The sequence below is a fragment of the Pundamilia nyererei genome, unplaced genomic scaffold, assembly GCF_000239375.1.
Source record: "Pundamilia nyererei isolate P.nyererei 1_Seehausen unplaced genomic scaffold, PunNye1.0 scaffold00208, whole genome shotgun sequence".
Lineage (NCBI taxonomy): Eukaryota > Metazoa > Chordata > Actinopteri > Cichliformes > Cichlidae > Pundamilia > Pundamilia nyererei.
Genome location: NW_005187609.1, coordinates 961,592 through 981,630, shown reverse-complemented (window position 1 = coordinate 981,630; position 20,039 = coordinate 961,592). Strand labels below are relative to the sequence as shown.

At 39.1% G+C, this 20,039-nt stretch overlaps 3 protein-coding genes across 5 annotated transcripts in view; 2 read left to right on the top strand and 1 right to left on the bottom strand.

Moving 5' to 3' along the window:
• LOC102206901 (anoctamin-1-like) overlaps window positions 1-6,342 on the top strand; it is a 41,119-nt gene extending 34,777 nt beyond the window's left edge. The window contains 6 exon segments of the mRNA XM_013914589.1: window positions 559-701; window positions 1,138-1,290; window positions 1,441-1,493; window positions 2,274-2,458; window positions 3,913-4,018; window positions 5,210-6,342. Of these exon segments, the coding sequence (XP_013770043.1) occupies window positions 559-701; window positions 1,138-1,290; window positions 1,441-1,493; window positions 2,274-2,458; window positions 3,913-4,018; window positions 5,210-5,461 (892 nt within the window). The 3' untranslated portion in view covers window positions 5,462-6,342.
• Window positions 6,343-11,668: 5,326 nt separating this feature from the next.
• On the top strand, window positions 11,669-17,502 carry LOC102203306 (C-factor-like). Its single transcript, XM_005747923.1, has 7 exons — window positions 11,669-11,895; window positions 13,203-13,257; window positions 13,673-13,869; window positions 14,168-14,225; window positions 15,557-15,672; window positions 15,971-16,081; window positions 16,697-17,502. Exons 1-7 carry the CDS (start codon window positions 11,749-11,751, stop codon window positions 16,808-16,810), a joined length of 798 nt encoding a protein of 265 aa, XP_005747980.1. The 5' UTR covers window positions 11,669-11,748; the 3' UTR covers window positions 16,811-17,502.
• The window catches only part of bcar1 (BCAR1 scaffold protein, Cas family member), a 46,308-nt gene continuing 43,765 nt past the window's right edge, over window positions 17,497-20,039 (bottom strand). For all 3 annotated transcript variants that reach the window (XM_005747926.1, XM_005747925.1, XM_005747924.1), the window contains exon 8: window positions 17,497-19,322. In XM_005747926.1, the coding sequence (XP_005747983.1) occupies window positions 18,777-19,322 (546 nt within the window). In that variant the 3' untranslated portion in view covers window positions 17,497-18,776. The remainder of the gene's footprint in view (window positions 19,323-20,039) is intronic.

The window sequence follows — 20,039 nt, the reverse complement described above, 5'->3', positions numbered from 1 at the left end:
GCCTGGGAACGCCTTGGTATTCCCCCGGATAAGCTGGAGGAGGTGGCTGGGGAGAGGGAGGTCTGGGCCTCTTTGCTTAGGCTGCTGCCCCTGCGACCCGGCCCCGGACAAAGCGGATGAAGATGGATGGATGGATGGATGGATGGATGGATGGAACTTTTGATATGCATATCAAACACTGTTATGTAGTGAGGAGATAATGTAACTTTTTTCTGTTCAAATGTAATCACTGGCATCATAATTCAGCTAGAAAAAGCAGAAGCCAGAATGCCAATTTGAGTAAACCGTATAACACCCAAGGCTGAGGTTAGCATTGACAGCCTGTGGCAACACAAAAAACACACCCCGTTTGACTGTAGCTGTAGAGAAGGATCATCAAACCATCAAACAACTCATCTGTAGTCCAAGTTATTACTTATACATTAAATGATTGAACACAACTTATTACTTCCAAAAGTACAGCACCGACATGCCATTAGAGTGATCTGTGGCCATTATTGTTCATATATGCGTGCGTCTATATGCATTTGTGTATTCATATGTGCACATGTCTTTCAGCAAACTGAAGAAACTGATTCGATACATTCGGTCAAAGCAAGGAGCTTTTCAGGAAGAAGAGAGACAGAAGAAGTTGACGAGATATGAAACCGACCATTTTCTGGAGCCATTTGGTGGATTAACTCCTGAATATATGGAAATGAGTCAGTACTACACACTAAATATCCTTCACCACTTTGGTTCTTAACTCATTCACTGCCAGCCATTCACTGCAATTGACGGCTATAGACGTCAATGGCAGTGAATGAGTTAAATACTAGATATGAACAAAGCAAAACACAAGTCTGTTTTCTTGTGTGCAAAGATAATTTTCTATAAACACTGATGGCCGCGTGTCATTCAAAAGTCTAAATCACAACTAAAGGATCAGTTGTGAGATTATACTGATTCTTATTGTGGTTTCAAGGTTTTGAGGATTTCCATGTTAATCTATATTCTTATTCAATGCAGTTTTGTTTATGTAGAGATAGTAGACAAAAACATTTAATTGTGTGTCTATAATATGTTTTCAGTACATTTATATTTGCACAGGTAAAGGGATATGTTGGTACTGATTTTTTGCTTTGCTCCTTTGTCCAGTCATCCAGTTTGGTTTTGTTACATTGTTTGTGGCATCCTTCCCGCTGGCTCCACTCTTTGCTCTGCTCAACAACATCATTGAAATACGACTTGATGCCAAGAAATTTGTGACGGAGCTGCGAAGACCAGTGGCAGCAAGAGCTAAAGACATCGGTGGGTTATATTTAAAACATTGTGGCATGTTTAAAAATGCATGTTATTCAGGAAGGATCACAATAACAAGAGAAAATAATATTTGTTTAATTATAAGAAGAGAAATCTTATACCTGAAAACATTGGCTGACACATATTCTCATTGTACAGGAATATGGTACAACATACTGAGAGGGGTAGCAAAGGTTGCTGTCATCATTAATGTAAGTAATGTCTGCTGGTTTAATTATTTTGACATGCTACATGCACGATCGTGTTGGTGTTAAAACTAATGTAAAAAACTTTTTCTAAGTTCATGTCCATAAACAAATTGTATACATAACAAAAATTTAGAAAGAGGAAAAATTAGAAATTGTGACACCTGGAATTTTGCATGTGTTTTTCATTCATGAAAAATGATTTTATCTGCCTAGTTATGAAGTTACAGTATGAGGGCTTAAAAACTATTTTAAAAAATTGACTTAAAAGTCAACCATTTTACCGTATGAGGGCTTGTAACTCAGTTTTCATCGTATGAATGTAAAAATTTGGTTTCAATAGATAAGTGTTAGGTATTATTTTAAAACAATCACTTAGTTCTGGGAGGATCAGATAAGAAATGTTCTCAGATTTGATTAATGTGTATAGTTCATAAAATCAAACTAATATTCACTCACGTGCTGGCTATATGGTGCTTATATCATCTTATCTCTTTTGTAGATTGTGTTTTTTATTCTTTTTGGCCCGTCTTTCTGCATTTCCAGCCCTAGCAAAAGATAAAGCTATGTTTTGCTCGATGCCAAGTGCATACTCAAAAGAAAACATTACTTTTATCTCTTTAAATAAAGAAATAAAGCAGTATGGCTGGTATTTCAGCTACAACATTCCAGTTGGTTGTATACTTAAACCTGTGTGTAGTTACAGTTCACATAGTTCATATTTGTTTCCATTTGCCACACTTCTTTTTTCTCTCTCTAATGTCCGAACCTCTGTCCCTGCTCCAGGCATTCGTTATCTCCTTCACATCAGACTTCATCCCTCGGATGGTTTACCAGTACATGTACAGTCCTGATGGCTCCATGCATGGATTTGTCAACCATACACTGTCTTATTTTAATGTCAGCCACTTCCAGGATGGCAAAGAACCCATGGATCCATCACACTTTGGCTACCCTGTTGTAATATGCAGGTAGGAAATTATTCTCAGGTTACTGTCATAACATTTCAATAAATGTAAAAACTTTTTGAAATAGGTATTTCAAAAAGTTTAGTTAGAAAGAAAAGAAAGTGTACTTTATTGGTCCCCGTGGGGAAAATCGCTCTCTGCATTTAACCCATTCACTCAGTGAAGCAGTGGGCAGCCATTGGGCACCCGGGGAGCAGTGTGTAGGGACAGTACCTTGCTCAGGGGTACCTCAGGGTAGCTGTTCAGGGGAATCGAACCCCCGACCTTCCGATCATGGGGCCACCACTCTACCTACTGAGCTATTGTTATGCTTCTTTAAAAACCTATTTGTGAGTAAAAAGCAAATCAGTGATTTTAGATGATTTTTAAATCATTTGTGAATCAGTGCCTCCAGCAGTCAGGTTATTAATCGAATCATTGTTGGCATTGACTTCTAAATTAAATGCAAATGAGTACAGTGCTTTACAATGAAGGAAGCTATTTTAGTCTTTATTTATTTCAATAAATAAACTCTTAAGCCCAGAGATGTGCCATTCTGTAATCCTTGCACAAGCTTTTCAATCCATTGCAATTACTCCTCTTGTCTGCATGCTGAAGCATCCCCAGACAAGGTACTGAGCCTCAATGCATCCAATGTGAGTGTATGTGAATGTTAGATAAGGCACTTAGCCTTAGAGAAAATCATCATCAAATAAATGTGTGTGTATGAGGCTTTTAGTAAAATGCACTTTAATTGCTAAACTAGACTGGAAAAGTGCTATATAACAAGTCCATTTACCATATTACTAAACCGAAAAAGAATCTGGTGACAAAGCTGTCGGCACAGAAAGAGGAAAGAAAAGCAAGGAAACACTAAGGACTGACGCTTAACAGAGACCAAGGATACAAAGCTGGCACTGGAAGTGTAAACCATAGAAACATGCAACCAAAACTATATACAAAGACAGCAAGCGGAATTCAAATACCAAAATGTTAAGTTTGAGATAAGTTTGTGTGTCCAGCAGAAGTTACCATGGTGATTTAGCAAGTTAAAAAAAGACACTTTCATGACACAGAAAAGCAATAAGTATATAAGAAATAATATAGGTGGTATAGAACTGTGCTGACAATGCTAACGCTAATGGACTTGGAAAAAAAATGTTGGATTATTCTTTCTTTCTCTGGCTAGCTTAATTGCTATGTACAGACAGCCATACAAAAAGGGTGGCACCTATGGCAGGAGACACACCGATAGAGGGTCAAAATCACAGCAGGCCTTGCTGGAACATAACACTGTCAGGGAGTTTCTGGTTTGTTAAACACATGTTGAGGGGAACATCTGGGAGATTGCACTACTTCTAAATTATCCCTATCTAATCATTTAGATTATATGTACTGGCCTGGTTTTGCCAGAAATTTCTTCTCAAAATTGAGTGTTAAATTGTGACCAAATGTGATACCTGTTTTTTGTCACTAAGGTATAAAGACTACAGAGAACCACCTTGGTCAAACACACCATATGAGCTATCCAAGGAATTCTGGGCAGTGCTGGCTGTCCGTCTGGCTTTTGTTATTGTTTTCCAGGTAGGTAATACATAAAGCAATTACTAGTAATGTTCTTATGAATTTATTTTATTGAATTATCACATACCTTTTAAAGAGAGGTGCTGAACTATGATTCTGACGTAGGGTCTGGTCAGAACAACCTACATTTCATTATAACAGCCAACATAAATCACCACAGTTGAGTAGAACAACCAGAAATTCAGAAACTGATCACATAGTCCATGGACAGGAACTTACTTGTAGCTGAAAAGTAAGGTCACGTCTACTCAAACTGGCAGTTCAAGGAGACAGGGAAAACATACAGGAACCTGATTGTTGTGAGGTGACTGATACCTCCTGTACCACTGTGCTGCCCTCCTATAAATCCCTAATGATAAACCTCTGCTGAAGGTCTTCTGCAGTTTTCCATTTTCCAAAAATTGATACTTTTTTTTGTCCTTGAGTTGAAATAAAAGCCCACTTTCTGGTGGAGTCTGTAACTGCTCTCCTGCAGCGTCTGGCACAAATGTTCTTATTTAATCGCTTGGTATGCAGATACATGGACATGTTACAACAGTGGAGGTCTGCAGCCGCTCTCTACTTGTTGCACAGTTGAATATCAAACACTAGATAGACAAAAGTACTAAGACACCAACACATTACACCCACAGGAGTTGCTCAGCCATGGAAACTTACTGAATCTCCTGGTGCACAGTTTTGTCTTTGTGTTAGTGCCAGAGGAGCTTTGGAACGCTCCAGTTAATATGTTTGTCCATATAGTGTATAAGGAATTTTAGTGTGGTTAGTCAAGGCCAAAACCATTTAAACCTTTTGTCCTATCTCACTCTGCTCTCTTTTCTTTTCCTCACCCTCACGGGTTTTGAAAGATGGCTGCTGCTCCCTGAGCCTGGTTCTGCCAGAGGTTTCTTCCTGTTAAAAGATAGTTTTTCCTTCCTGGGAGTTGTCTGATTGCTGGGGTTTTCTCTTTATTATAGTAGGATTCTTATCTTACACTATAAAGTGCCTTGGTGCTGTTGGCACAATATAAATAAAATTGAACTGAATTGATTTAAAATGAACTATATATGCCAAACGGTTGAAATTTTTAGAAAAACATAAAAGCATGTGACCTACGGGATGTTGGGGATTCAGACTGTGGAAGTTCTGAGATTATTTTTTTGTTTTTACCAGAAGAAAAATTGCTGAGTTTCTTTCATTTATTTCTGACAGAACGTTGTGATGCTCATGAATGACATTGTTGACTGGCTAATCCCAGACATCCCAAAAGATATCAGCCTGCAGATCCACAAGGAGAAGATTTTATTGGTAGAGCTGTTCATGAAAGAAGAGCAGGGCAAGAGCTATATCATTGACAGCAGCACTTCAACAGATGGAAAGGAAAACTGCAGCAAACACAACAACAACAGCAAAGTGGCGCCCCCACGCTCCCGACGGCATACCAGCAGCACCAAAAGCTTCTAACAGCCATGCTAGCAGCTATGGCTAGTAGCTATTAGTTTAATTGTTGTTAGCATGTCGAAGCTTGCTATTAGTTCTCTCTCAGGACAGACTAAATTGTATGTAAATTGTATGTTTTCTTAATATTCTTAACATTCCAATGACTGGGACAGCAGTTGGCCAAAGAGATGTGAGAAAATTAAATCTGTGGCCAAATATGTTGCATGTTTTTGTTGAGCTGTGAAACTCTGTCACTCCATGTGTGCACCCTCAAATGTATTTATGTGCTTAAGAATGTCTGATTGTGTACTCAAATTAATGACTTTGTAAATCAAAATGTAAAAGTGTATTCATTCTTACATGCATTACAGCTAAAAATTTTTATATAATCCTTTAAATACTCACAAATGTTAGAATACGCACAAAAATGATGACAAATTGTGTGCATAATTTTTTTTACCAGCATACACATTAGAATCAGAAAATGTGAATTCAAAGAAATCAATATAGAAACTTCATTAAACTGTGACTAATCAAAATTTACAACCTGCTGTTAGAAAATAAACATTTTTAACTCGCTGTATGGAACAAAATTTAAATCAGAATTTTTTTTTTATTAAATTCTCCTTGAATAACACAGGTCTGCAACCAAAAAACTGAATAGGATTTGTTTGACTGAAACTGGGAAAAATATTTTTAAAATTCCAAAAACCTGGTATCCTATACTTGAGTCAAAAAACCATATCCAGTAACGTTTTCTAAAAGCAAGAGAATAGAAAATGTGAGGAATTGAGAAGGGGGCGGATACTGGGAGTTTGCGCTGTGAGGAGCTCAGATGGTCCATGTCCCATTCTTCAAGACATCCCAACAGATCTATTTTGTTCAGTGGTAAGGAATCTCAGAAAAATTATGCAAAATTAGTTAATTGTAATAAAATATTGATTTTTTTTTCATTGCTGTTGTGATTTCTTTTTAATGTAAACTCCTAATGATTTGCAAAAACACTGTATGTGATGGAGGGAAATTGAGATCATTTTTAGATTCAGCACCCTAAAATATCATTTTTATTTTCTTTTGCAGACCTGTGTAATCAGGCCTCATCTTAAAGAAGACCTCACTCCAATGCAGTTCACTCTCAGACTGCCTTGTTTAGGATATGTAAACCTTTAAAGCCCAAATCATGATTTTTTTTTTTTTTTTTTTTTTGGAAAATTGAGTTTTTGAGGATCCTTGTGACAATTTCTTAAGAAATGAAATTTGAATTTGCATATATTCGTTTTCATTTTTAACTTCTTTGTTACCTCCAGTTTTGGAGGTCCTACACTGATTATGTAGAAGTCTCAAATCGTATGCATCATATATGATAAATTTGCCTTTAAAGGGTTGAAAGTTGAATGTATACACCACTCTGCATTTAATCAGCATGCAATATCTGAAATTCTATTTCAGCTAACAGTTGATTATGGCTCAGTAAACCTCTTTGATATTTGAAACTCAGAGCAAACAGGTTGCTTCAAAACTGTTTAAAAGAGGTAACGCTATACATTCCCTTCACCTACACTGGTCTTTGTTGCATTTTAATGGACAACTCCTCTATATAGCAACTTTTACTTAAGTAAAACTATTAACCTGATTTTTTTTCTTCCTTTTAAAATCAAGTCTTTGGTAAAATGAACTGGTACTTACATAACACCTTTGTACTCAGTTTTAGCACTTTGTACGTCTCATTCATCTATAAGCACAGGAGGATTTGGAAATGAGCCATTGAAGTTCCAATTAGTGGGCAACCTACTCTGCCACCTGAGGCAATCACTTTCTACAGTCAACAGGTGTTGGGAACTTTCCCAGAATCCACATTTCTACCAAAGTCTCTAGCAATACTTGTGTCTTTAGTGCTCAGGACCTAGAGAGAAGGCAGATGGGTTGAGAAGTGTATTTTGAAAACATTCAGTTTCTTTGCATTATTAATCTAGAAGGAGCCATCAGAAGATAGGTACACTGGGGTCATGAAGGGATGGACATGGTTCGCCATAATACTCAAGTGGGCTGTGGTGTTAAAGATCATTTAAGGCGCTCAAAGTGTAGCACAGAAATACCCCCACATCATTACACCAGCAGCAGCCTGAACTGTTGATTTGAGATATCAGGTGAGATCAGTTTGTCGTGCTGTTTACATTAAATTCTGACACTACCATCTGAATGTTGCAGCAGAAATTCAGACTCAACCCAGGCAACGTTTTTCTGTTTTTCTGTTGTTCAGCTTGCAACTAAAAGCCTGATTTTTTTTCCTGTCTTTTGCTGATAGAAGCAGCAGTTGTTTTGCTGCTGTAGCTCATCAACATCAAGGTTTGACATGCTCTTCTGCATACCTTGGTTGCAATTTGGTTGAGTAGTTATTTGAATAACTGTTGCTTTTCTATCAGCTCAAAGCAGTTTGGCTATTCTCCTCTGACCTCTTCTTTAACCAAAGAACTGCTGCTCACTGAATATTTTATGGTACTTTTTTGTACTATAAATTTCTTTGGGAAAATCCCAGCAGACTAATAGTTTCTGAAATACTCAGACTACCCTGTCTGGCAGAACCATCCATGTCTTGGCCAAAGTCACTTAAATCCCCTTTCTTCTACATTCTGATGCTTGGTTTGAACTTCAGCAGATCGTCTTGACCATGTCTACATGTCTAAATCCACTAAGTTGCTACCATGTGATTGACTGATCAGATATTTGATTTAATGAAAAGTTGAACAAGTGCACCTAGCAAAGTGGGACTTAGTCATAGGTGTAAGCATCACAGCAGTACCTGAGGATTGAATACGGAGAAGAATAACTTTTTTTTTTTTGTCTTTTACAGCACATAACCCCTTTTAAAATATGCTGCAGTAGTCTGAAAACTGATGAAAACCATGAATCAACATATGGGTATTACCTGTGGAAAGACTGATGTTGCAGAAGTGAAACAGAGCAAGCAGAGGTTTCATTAGAGGCATAGCTAAGTATTTTGCAGTTTGGTACAATTTGCACACTGTGGGTGCACCGTCACTCCCACCCCGTGCTGTCAGGGTTGGGAGTGATGGGGATGACAGCTCAGTGGCATCGTCTTGTCACTGAATCCTTCCACTGGGTCAAGAGGACATGCCAGAACAGAGCTGGCCTTCTTGATCAGCCTGTTCAGTTTCTCCCTTACCCAGTGGAGATACTGCTGCCCCAGCAGAAAACACCATAAAAGATTACTGATGCTCACTGATGAGTCTGGCTGGAGTCCAGTTGTTCCAGTTGTTGGAGTCCTGAGGCCCCAGTCTCCAAGCTGTCGCTGATGACTACCAAGGTAAAATTTACGGGGTCTGGCAGTACGTTATTTGCTCGGGGCAACCCAGTCACAACTTGGGCATGTACATGTGGTGACCCACAGTTGGGAGCATTTAAAAACAGTTTTTTCATCCAAATCCCAAAAGGTTGATTCTGTTAATCTGGATGTAACATTTTCAGTGGATGAAATGTTTCATCACTCACCCAAGTGACTTCCTCAGTCTCAACTGACTGCAGGTTCCCCCAACCTTATAAACATTACATTGCAATAGTAAAATGCACTGTTTATACAATTAAAGAAATTGTTACAACAGTAGGAGTGGGAAAATCTGAATTTTGGTACATGCTGAGAAAGAAAGAAAGCACTGGTGAATTCAGTAATGCAAAAAGACTTGGACGTCCACGGAACACAGTTGTGGTGGATCAAGCCATAAAATCCCTAAACCCTAAAAGCCATAAAAATGAACAACACTTTCTGGGAGGTAAGCATATCAACATCCATATCTACCATAAAGAGAAGATTGCATTAAAGTAAATACAGAGGATTCACTGCAAAGGGGAAGCCACTCATATGCCTCAAGAATAGAAAGGCTAGATTGGACTTTGCTAGAAACATCTAATAAAGCCAGCACAGTACTGGAAAAACATTCTTTGTACAGATGAAACCAAGATCAACCTCGACCAGAATGATGGCAAGAAAAAAGTATGGAGAAGGTGTGGAACAGCTCACGATCCAAATCACATCATCTGTAAAACAGTGTGATGGTTTGGGGTGTATGGCTGCCAGTGGCACTGGGACACTAGTGTTTATTGATGATGTGACACAGGACAGAAGCAGCCGAATGAAGTCTGAGGTGTTCAGACATACTGTCTGCTCAAATCCAGCTACGTGCAGATGAACTGATGGGAGTCGTTTCAGGACATTATGTCACCGGGTTGGTTGGTTGCGGCTAATAAACTTACTGTTAGGTATTTTAGTACCATGGGAGCATTTACTGGATATTGTTTTATAGTGACATTATACAGGAAAACTCTGTCATTCAATAAGGCCCCTTTGTTTTAGTTATTTTTCTCTTTGACCCAAGAATTGATGTGTGAGAATCACAGGCTGGTACAAGGTTGAAATACCACAGAGATCACTCCCTCAGCTACATTAGTTTCTAAATCTCTTAGGAGACGCCTGTTGAAGGCCAGATGGTTTGTTTCAGAATTCACTAATGTAAGAACTCTTTATTTTGTGCCTTGAAAATATGTCGCTGAGATAATCATAATTGTAGCTGAACTGATACACTACACAAAGGATGCTTCTTCACCCAAGGGCAGGAAGACGCTCCCTTATCTTGGTCTGTACTGGTTTAAACTGATAATCTGCTGTCTCATGAATTTTTCCCTCTATATAAACTGTTGTACTTGAGAATAAAGTTGAGTCGATTTGGGAGGACAATCTGAAGCAGTCTCTGTTTTCTTGTTCTCCCAAGCTGCTCCCGAGCTCGTACTAACACGCTGAATGGCATGCTTGAATGTTACTTGAGAATATATTTGACTGTGTTACAGATTAAGGTACAATCTCTGCTGATAGGTGAAGGTACAATCTCTGCTGATAGACGTCCACGCCTCGGAGGAAGCCGATCCACGGATTAGGCCCTGGAAGCCGTTTCCTTCACTTACATTAGTTAACATCACTTTAAGGGGATTACATTTGTGCTGCCCCACTTGCTGCAACAATGAGTTTTATGTTAAGACACTGAGGATATACTTCCACCTTCACTGTCTGTCTCTTTGGCAGTAATTGACTCGTCCTATTTGGCTAGCAGCACTGAAACTCCAGTTGTTAGCTGTAATGTCCGGCTTTGTAAAGCACTTTATAAATGAGGACAGTGTGGAGGAGAGCCCGTTTGAGTCACCAGACCGACAAGCTGCAGTCCGACACTCCAGCTTTGCCTCGCCAGGCCGGGTGTACTGTGCGCCCTTGCTGAAAACACTTTGAAATTTATTAATAAACTTCTGACGACAGATTCAGATTTGACTTCAAAACTGCTTGTCCTCTCTTTAAAGCTTGTCCCTTCAGCAATTTCATCATAAATGCTATTTTTGAACAGTCTGAAGAAAATATCTGGCTCTGCTGGCGAAACACTAGAGAGCATTAGGTAAGAAAGCCACAACTTTTTTCTCCCAGCTTACTCCAGAATTCCTCTTTCTCTTCGGACATCCAACCTTTGGGCATATGCACTGACAAGAACATAATAATAATGTTACCTTGTAATCTTGTAATAAATATTACAAATTAAACATTAGTCTTCTTAAGTCTTTGGACTGAGATGATCCCTTTTTCATTAGTGTACATCTTTCACTTTAGATTCTGTCAAAACTGTGTTTTCTAAGACTGGATGAGGCCATTTTTTCTTTTTTTGTGTTTGGCCATTGGGTAACTTCATCTTTCTCCAGCAGTGGTCAACCTCACACTTTCCACATATTCATAGTCTTGACACTATTACAGTCTTTTTAATCATTTTTAATGTACATCATTTGGATACTTTAAATCCTATCGCTAACTATGCACTCTGAAAAGAAAAAGCTGTAAACTGGCTTATAAAAATCTATAGGTTTTCTGGTGTTGGCTGGCAGTAGTAATGGAATAGGTGACAAAACACCCAGTCACCCACTTTTCAGTTATTTATTTGTAAAAAATGTTTGGAATCATGTAAGATTTTCGTTCCACTTCTCACGTGTACACCACTTTGTGTTGGTCTTTCATGTGGTCTTTCAATAACATTTATTCATGTTTGTAGCTGTAATGTGACAAAATGTGGGAAAGTTCAAGGGGGCCGAATACTTTTGCAAGCCACCTTATGTTGTCACAGAGTTTTCGACATATAAAAGGAAGAACAAGGTGTTTTTTTTTTTTTTAAATGGTGCAACAGCGGCAGCACACTCGAACACATGCTCAGTTACTCTCAAAAGAATAGTCAGGCAGGAGCTACTGTTTGACCAGCGGATCAGCCAACATGCCAGTGGAACTGAAAGGGAACATTTTAGTGACAGGGGCCAACAGAGGCCTTGGTTTGGAGCTGGTGAAACAGCTGGCAGAGATGACAGGACAAGAGGCTCACATCTATGCCTGCTCCAGAGAGCCTGAAGGAAGCAGAACTGAGGTGAGACTGTTACACATAAATGCTTCTTGTGGTTCTCACATCAACTGCTAGAGCAACCCTCACATGCACACATGTGAAGGTTGACTGTGTATCATCTGTTCATTTCACTTATTTTACTTATATAGTGCCAAATCACAACAACACAACTTTGTATTGTAAATAAATTGTTATGTTGTTATTGTCAGCATCTGCAGATAACTTTATCATAACATCATCTTGTAATTATGAGAATACAACATAAAAAAAGTCATGAAAGTATGAAGAGGGGTCCATTTTCATTTTACAAGGCCTGAGCTAACCTAATAGTCTAAAACTAGTCAACAAATTTGGTATAAACATCTTTCATTTGGTTTCAAAGTGTGACGGTGTAGCACAGCCAACTCTACGGGGGTCTGGCTGCAAAACTTCTCTCGCAGGCTCCATTTTCAGCACAGAAGCAAAAGATGTAGCAAAGCTGTTGAAGGCAACTTGATATGTCAGTTTTTTTTGTTTGTTTTTTTTTGTTTTTTTTGCCTGTCCCGTTTGGCTCTTTTGCCATCAGAATTGTTGTCTAAAGGCAAAGAAAGATGCCCAACGGATTTACTTTACCAAACTGACCATCCCAGCCTTGCCGTAATGGTCCATTTGATTCACCTTTTATTGTTTATTTTATTTTCACTTACTGAATACGGGACAGACTTGACTGGGGGAAAGAAGGGGAGAAAGAAAGAGGGAAAGAGAAACAGCTGAGAAGAGGGACGGGGGAGAAGGGCAAAAGACAAAAACCAACAGAACGGGCAGAAAAAAAATGCATATATCAATCACCTGGATCACCTGCTGAGAAAGAAAAAAGAGAGCAAGCAGAAGAGAACAAGAGTAATAGAATAAACAACATCACAATGATATATGGGAATATGACAGTAAATACTAAATGTTAAACATTATTGTGCAGCACATAAGATCAACAGAACACAGTGTGATATGTCAGTTTTGATCGCTACGAAACAGTGAAAAGTGTATATAAGGTCTGCAACAAATCGGTGTGCATTAGTTGTGTTCTCAATTTAAGTGTTGCTGCATTCTCCGGGTTGTTCATTTATTTCCCTTCAGTCACAGATTGTTGGACAATACATTTGCTATTGACAGTTAACATCTTAACTGTACATACACGTTCTCCTTACACTGTTGCTTTGGAATCTGGAATTCCTGAGGACAAGCCTTAGATTTGTATGCACATCAATCATTTCTGTTGTGAGTCACTGGCTATAGACGTGATTTCATGGAATAACAACATAAATATTTATATATATTCTTTCTGTTCCCTTCAGGCACTGAGACAGTTAACCACCCGACATCCTGGAAAGATCACTATAATCAAGCTAGGTAAAAACAATCCGCCTTCATTTAACTCTGCATACACTTCCGACACCATTTCCAAATGTGTGCTGAAACATTTCCAATTATGACACTAAAACACTGGAGGCTCACAGACAGTGAATTCTGGAAGTGTTGCTGAGTCTATGCACTGATTTCTTACTTACAACTTAGTTATTAAAATCTGAGAACCTTCCCACTACGGGTGCACTCAGGTTTTTGATAGTGCCTTACTTTAATCTCATCAGGCCTCTCACATAATAATGGAAGTGTTGAAATATTCACTTGAGAATCTGAGATTCAAAGGCAAATACATACATAGAAATGAAACCTTTTTTTAAAACTCATAATCTTCCACAGTTTTTTTTTGACATTCAAAAGACCTTGGTCATTATGATTTGTATTTCTATGCATCTACCTGTAGATGTTGCAGATGAGGAAAGTATCTCAGCTGCTGTGCAGGCTGTGCAAGATCAGATCGGGGATGCTGGGTTGAATATCCTTATCAACAATGCTGGTATTAGGAAACCGGCCTTGTCAGGAGCATTATCTGCTACCAAGAAAAACGACATGATGGAGGTGTATGAAACCAATGTGGTTGGACCATTTACCATTGCAAAGGTTGGTTTGTTCTCTGCAGACGTGGGAAGTACAAATACTTTGTTACGCAAGTAGAATTTTCAGGTATTTGTGCTTTGAGTATTTCATGTTCTGAGAACATTGTACTTTCACTTCCCAGATTTTTACCCAAACACCTCTACTTTTTACTCCTTACATTACATTTGTGAAACAGGCTCATTTCTTAGGTTTAACATATTTGATGGGAGTTTCACATTTTTATTTCACATCTTTCATTTTATTTTATTTTTTAAATGTGCTATAATTTCACACATGTAAACTATAAGTTTTGTACTTTCAGATGTTTCTTCCACTCCTGAAAAAAGCAGCACAGAGGGATTCTTCTGCAAAGGGCAATGGTATGTATCTGTTCTTTCATGTTATGTTGAATGTAGGATACCATCATTGGGAAAACACTCAGTGGAGTGAGTACATACATATGGTTTCATGCTCCATCTCACTGCAACTGTGACTAGGTTATTTGGTCAGAAGGTCAGTGATTTGATCCCCATAACTTTGAATTATAAGCAGGCAAAATAATTAAGCCCAAATGTCCTGTGTGCATGACAAGCAAAATTCAAAGGCATGAAATAATGTGTTGTAAATGTGTGAGTGGTACCCTGGCTTGGCAGTACAGGGGTCCATTTGAGCTTTCATATTAAAGTAATGGGATTAGCTTTCCTGATAAGAGTTAATATGAGATTATATCCAATTTACAAAAAGCTGAGTTGAAGATTTGCCTAGCTGCAAGTTATCCACCTCCCAAAGCCAGTTCAATTAAATTCAATTGCCAAATCACAACAATGGTTGCCTCAAGACACTTTATATTGTAAAGTAAGGACCCTACAGTAGAGAATCCCAACAATCAGACAACCTCTATGAGCAAGCGCTTGCCGACAGTGGGAAGGAAAAACTCCCTTTTCACAGGAAGAAACCTCCAACAGAGCCAGGGTCAGGGAGCAGCGGCCAACCAATTGCTGCAACTGGTTGGAGATGAGTGAAGGAAGACACGACAAAGACGCCTTGTAGAAGAGAGACAGAGTAACGTTTAAATGGCGATTATTTTGTACCGGAATGGAAAAGTAAAGTGTGGAGGAGAGAAACAGCTCATGATCGGCATGGGCACGTATGGCTGCCAATGGAAGTGGGTCACTGGTGTTTATTAATTATCTGACTGCTGATAGAAGCAGCAGGATGAACTGAGAGTACAGGGCTGCACTCTGCTCACATTCAGACTAATGCTGCAACACTGAGCAGACGGAGCTTCATAGTGCGATCCAAAAACCCAAGATTTGCTCAAAGCAAAGAAATTAAATATTCTTCAATTGTCAATGAATGAAAGACATTAATACAACCGTTATATCCATCCATCAAGCCACTCCGGATCTTCTGGGGGCACACACAGTTTGTCAGCAGAGAGGTGTAATCTCGCCAGATCCTTTCCTGAATAGGACTAGAAAATACGACAGAATATGCAGAATTCTAGACAGTTATACTTAAAGAAGAGTGGAGCGTTTTCTCTGCATTAATACATTTACAAAAAGTAAATAGATTTGAATTCTTTCGCAGGTGGATTGCATCACAGAACGTGTTGGTTGGTGCAGGTTCAGAGATGCAAACTATCCTCACACACACAGTTCTTTTCGTTTCCCAGTCATGATGCTAATCTGTTTGTCCCACTTTGTCTTAGATAATAAAACTGCCTGCAGCTCAGCCATCATCAACATCTCCACAGCTATTTCATCCATAGAGAAATGTCCAGAGACCTTCTCAGCAGCACAGATGTATCCTTATAGAACAAGCAAGGTACTGTTAAAAAGAATCAAATATCCTGACTTTCTTCCTAAACTTGTTTATTCTGTCTGTGCTTATCTTTTAGAGTTTTTCTTTACTGACATTTTAATAAGTAACTGTGATTCAATGACATAGACCAGATTCAGTGAAAGGAGCTTGACACGCAGTAATTAAAGCATCATGTGGTTCAGTTGTTTGGCTTTAGACACCTGTATTGATTAATAATTAATAATAATTTCAATAAGTGTAATACTTATATGTTTGTATTACGCTTAACAATAAAGAAATGTGCTGTTTCTCCTGTCATCAGGCAGCACTGAACATGCTGACTCGCTGTCAAGCCGAAGACTTCAAGACTCACAATATAGTGGTGACAGCCATACACCCAGGCTGGGTCCAAACTGAGATGGGAGGAGAAAAGGTGACGTGATGAAAACTTTAAAATACTTTATTCAGTGAATACATTTAAACATTATGGTTTTCCTTTAAACAGCTTTCATATGAAACAATCACATTTGCTGAAACCCACCAAATCTGTTACAGATTCCAGAAAGTTCTTTTAGGTCAAACAAGTACTGTGCTTATGTAAAACCTTAAATCGTTGTACGTTTCACTAGACAAGCGTAATGTAAGTCCTAGCATTACATCACTGCTTGTACTAGCTCTGAGATTTATACATTTGGATGCATTATTGTAAGTTCAGGGTAAGTAAGAGCAGCTTAGTAATAAAAAGACAAACACAGCATGAAACACTCACCGATTCTGTTTTCTGATTTATTTTTGATAATCCAATTACATTTTACATAATATCAATGTTGATATGAGATGAAAGTGCTAACAACCACACCACGACCATCCTTTTCTCCAATAATGATCATTTTAAATCTCTAATCTTGAAACTGCACACAAAAATAAACTTCATTTTTAGCGTTTAGCTTGTTAGCCTTCCCCATATTAGAAATCATAAAGCTTGTTCTGATCCAGCCGCTTCCTTTCCAGTGACTTTCTTCTTTTGTGTGTCTGTTGTCTCCCATAGGCTCCTTTGACCACCGTGGACAGCGTACTTGGCATGCTTAGTGTGATATCGTCACTTAGCAACAAAGACAGCGGGATGCTTCTGGACTGGCAGGGCAACACCATCCCCTGGTAGCCGTCATGTCAAAACCAGGCTAATAGACAATGTTTTCAGGTTAAAATTCAAATGAGAAAAAACATACACGAATATAAACATAATAAAGCATTGAGGAGGAGATTTTTTAAATTAATTTTATTCTTTTCTTTTTTTTTAACATGTACTAGAAGCTTTCTGCAAACTGAACTGCTGGCCACGGTTCACCAGAGAGGAAATGAAATGACTTCACGATCTATAATCTGGCCATGCTTAGAAATTTGTCTGTTTTCATTGCGGGGAGACAATAATTTCCTACAGTGGAATAAAATTTAATCTGAAATTTCAGACAGTATTATATGTAAAGATTCATTAATCATATTAACATCTCTATAAGCATTTCAGCCAGTAAGCAGAGTTTATAGTTTGGAGGTGGCATAGAAATGATGGTATACAGAGAAAATTAGCACTGGAATGAACAACATTTGAACTTCAGATGGTTGTTAAGGCGTCTGTGTTGTCTTTCACAAAGGCTGTGGCTTCCAAATGCTCTGTAGTAACAGATATTATTATAAACATGAGTGCTAACAGCTGGGGAAATAATTTTACTCTACATGTTTGCTTCTGTAATAAAGTGATAAACCGGTTTTGTTCCCGACCTGTCACATTCCCATTAGTCTTTCTTCAATGTCATAAAAATATAACGAGACAGTTTTCCTTTAACCTTAAAAAAAAGAAAAGAAGATCTACTAATTTTCTCTTGCCGAGAGAGAAATCTGATAGCTGACCACGTGTAGCAGACTGAGACCTTTGACGTTTATACATAGAACTGAGATCATCTTTGGTTATTAGAAAATTATGGCAAAACAGATACCTGTGCAAACTGCCTGCATTTTCTCAGGTAATTCCAGTAGTGAGTCTGACACTACGTATCATTTTCAACTATTTAATAATAAAAAATACACAATATGACGAGACCAGAGAAAAGGAAATGCAGGTTTAATTGCATTTGCTGTCTTTAAACTCTCATTCCTTTTGACTTTTACATGCCTATTAAAAATACATACAGTTTTCAAAAATAAAATAAAATTAAAATAAACATCTTAGATGGCGTGGAAATAATCGCATCTGCAGTCCCGCACCTGCACGGCTATGTCGGCATGTTTTGGCAGCAGCGTTGTGTGCTCGGGGGGAACCGGATGCAGAGTGGACAACTCAGCGAGCCTCAGGCGGCTCAGACACACACGGCGTGCTCCTGTGTGGGGTTTGGAAAGTTTGCCTGTATTGGGGATGGAAAAGCATTCCGACATTCGACAACACAGAGTCATACATATCATCTGCAATTTACACATCCATAACAATAATTATATTAGGATCGAGAATCAGAGCCATATTACATTTTAATTATACGGTATAGCAATATGACAGTTACTGATGTTCTGTCTAAAAACTACAGTTATGTTCCCATCTTTTCTTACGTGTATGCACTGCAAGTGCTATAGTCTTCTTTTTTCTGATTTTCTGAATACATAGGTAACTTAAATATTTACACTGATTATTTTACAGCCTATGGCCCAGCCCACTGACGAGAAAATGTTTTCTTTTTTTTTTGTCTAGAATAAAAAGTGCAGAGTGGAGATGGGATGAAATGGTCCCAGTGAAAGGCAGCACAGGGAGGAAGCGAAGGATGGGAGTAAAATTGGTGCTCCCGGTCCGAAACAGGGTCCCAGACCCCAAGGACAGGATCACTCAGGATTTCCATGCATGCCAGGACTGTAAGAGATAGCAAGCCTCATCCTGTAGAGGCACACGGGACTCCTCACACACCTGAAGGGTGTTCAGGGTTTTGTGCAGCACTTTGTGATCCAGCAAACTCCAGGTTCTCCTAGTTAGTGCTGTATGGGGTACAGAGGGTTGTCTGCCCAGTGTTACTGCGAAGATTCACTGCTCCGAGGTTCTGGAATATTTCAGTCACTGTTTGGTTTGTTTTCCTCCTCCCCCTCTGCCTCTACATCACTAAGAGCTGTCCCAGAACCATCCTTAAATGCTGAGTACACCCTGCAAGCTCCCTCACCTTCTCTGTCATCTCTCTGGAGGCTCCAGGGGAAGGATACTGAAGTGCTGCTGTCTTCGTACTGATCACAATGTCTTTGAGTTTTTCACAGAGGCTGTTGCTGCTTTGGGCTACCCGTGCCCTCACTTCTGGAGATTTGGCCTGGCGTGACAGCGTGTCACCAATGAAGACCAGCTTGTGTGCGCTGAGAATGACAAACTTGCTGTGTGCCACAAAGATCTTTGGTGGCTGGTTGGAGTTGACAGCAGTAAAAAAGGCATCGATGGCATTTGTCACCGTGGTGACGTTCTGCTCGCATTGCTCTTGATAGAAGAGAATAAGCTGACGGTCACCGTGGCACAACTTGGAGGAGGCGGGGGCTCCAGAGCCGTTCTGGGCCAGGTAGTTTGCCAGAGAGTTGTGTGCGGATGGAACCCAACCGGTCATGTCATTGTTGATTGGCCGGCTGACCTCCTGCTCCAAACGCTCAAACTGTTTAATCTGGAAGATGATAAAGAATGAAGACACAGTTAATAACTAGAATCTGCAATGACAACAAGTTAGAATTTCTTTCCGTTGTTTTAAATTGTCCAACAAAAGTCCTCTCTGAGATTTGTGCCTGTTCTGTTCATACTGACCTACTAAATACTAAAGCTCTGGGTTGCACAAAACACTAAGCCACCAAACTCTGACAGATTTTACTTTCTAGAAAAGCTGCCACTAAAAACTCGTACTGTTTTCTATTTCAGCAAGCAACAGCTAAAAGTGAAAAATCATATGTTGGCCAACGCTGCTGGCTGCTGGAGCAGCAAGCAGTCCTGCTCAGTTAGGGCCTTTCTGTGTGACATTTGCTCTGCATTTTCACGGCCCTCCGTAACTCTGGCTTACAAATCAGGGAGGTTAGATTAACTGATGAGTCTAAATTGCAGGCAGAGAGTGCACAGAGTATAATAAATAATGAATAATTAAATGAATGCGGGCTGTAGTGTAAACAATTTGGGGCAATGGCGTTTGCTCTGAAATCTGGGTTGTGTTCGAAGCTTGTCGGTTTCCTTTGTTCATTGTTGCCATGTGAAAGTTCGCACTCCCACCTCCAGTGGGTCACTTGTAGTGATGAATCCAAATCAAAAGAATTTCATACACAGTTCAAAGCTTTGTAACAAATGTACAGTGTGTGTGTGTGTGTGTGTGTGTGTGTGTGTGTGTGTGTGTGTGTGT

Coding starts and splice junctions, on each gene's coding strand:
- LOC102203306 (XM_005747923.1), top strand. CDS start 11,749: ATGCCAGTGGAACTGAAAGGGAACATTTTAGTGACAGGGGCCAACAGA. Junction 13,258..13,672: donor GATCACTATAATCAAGCTAG/GTAAAAACAATC, acceptor ATCTACCTGTAG/ATGTTGCAGATGAGGAAAGT. Junction 13,870..14,167: donor GACCATTTACCATTGCAAAG/GTTGGTTTGTTC, acceptor TTGTACTTTCAG/ATGTTTCTTCCACTCCTGAA.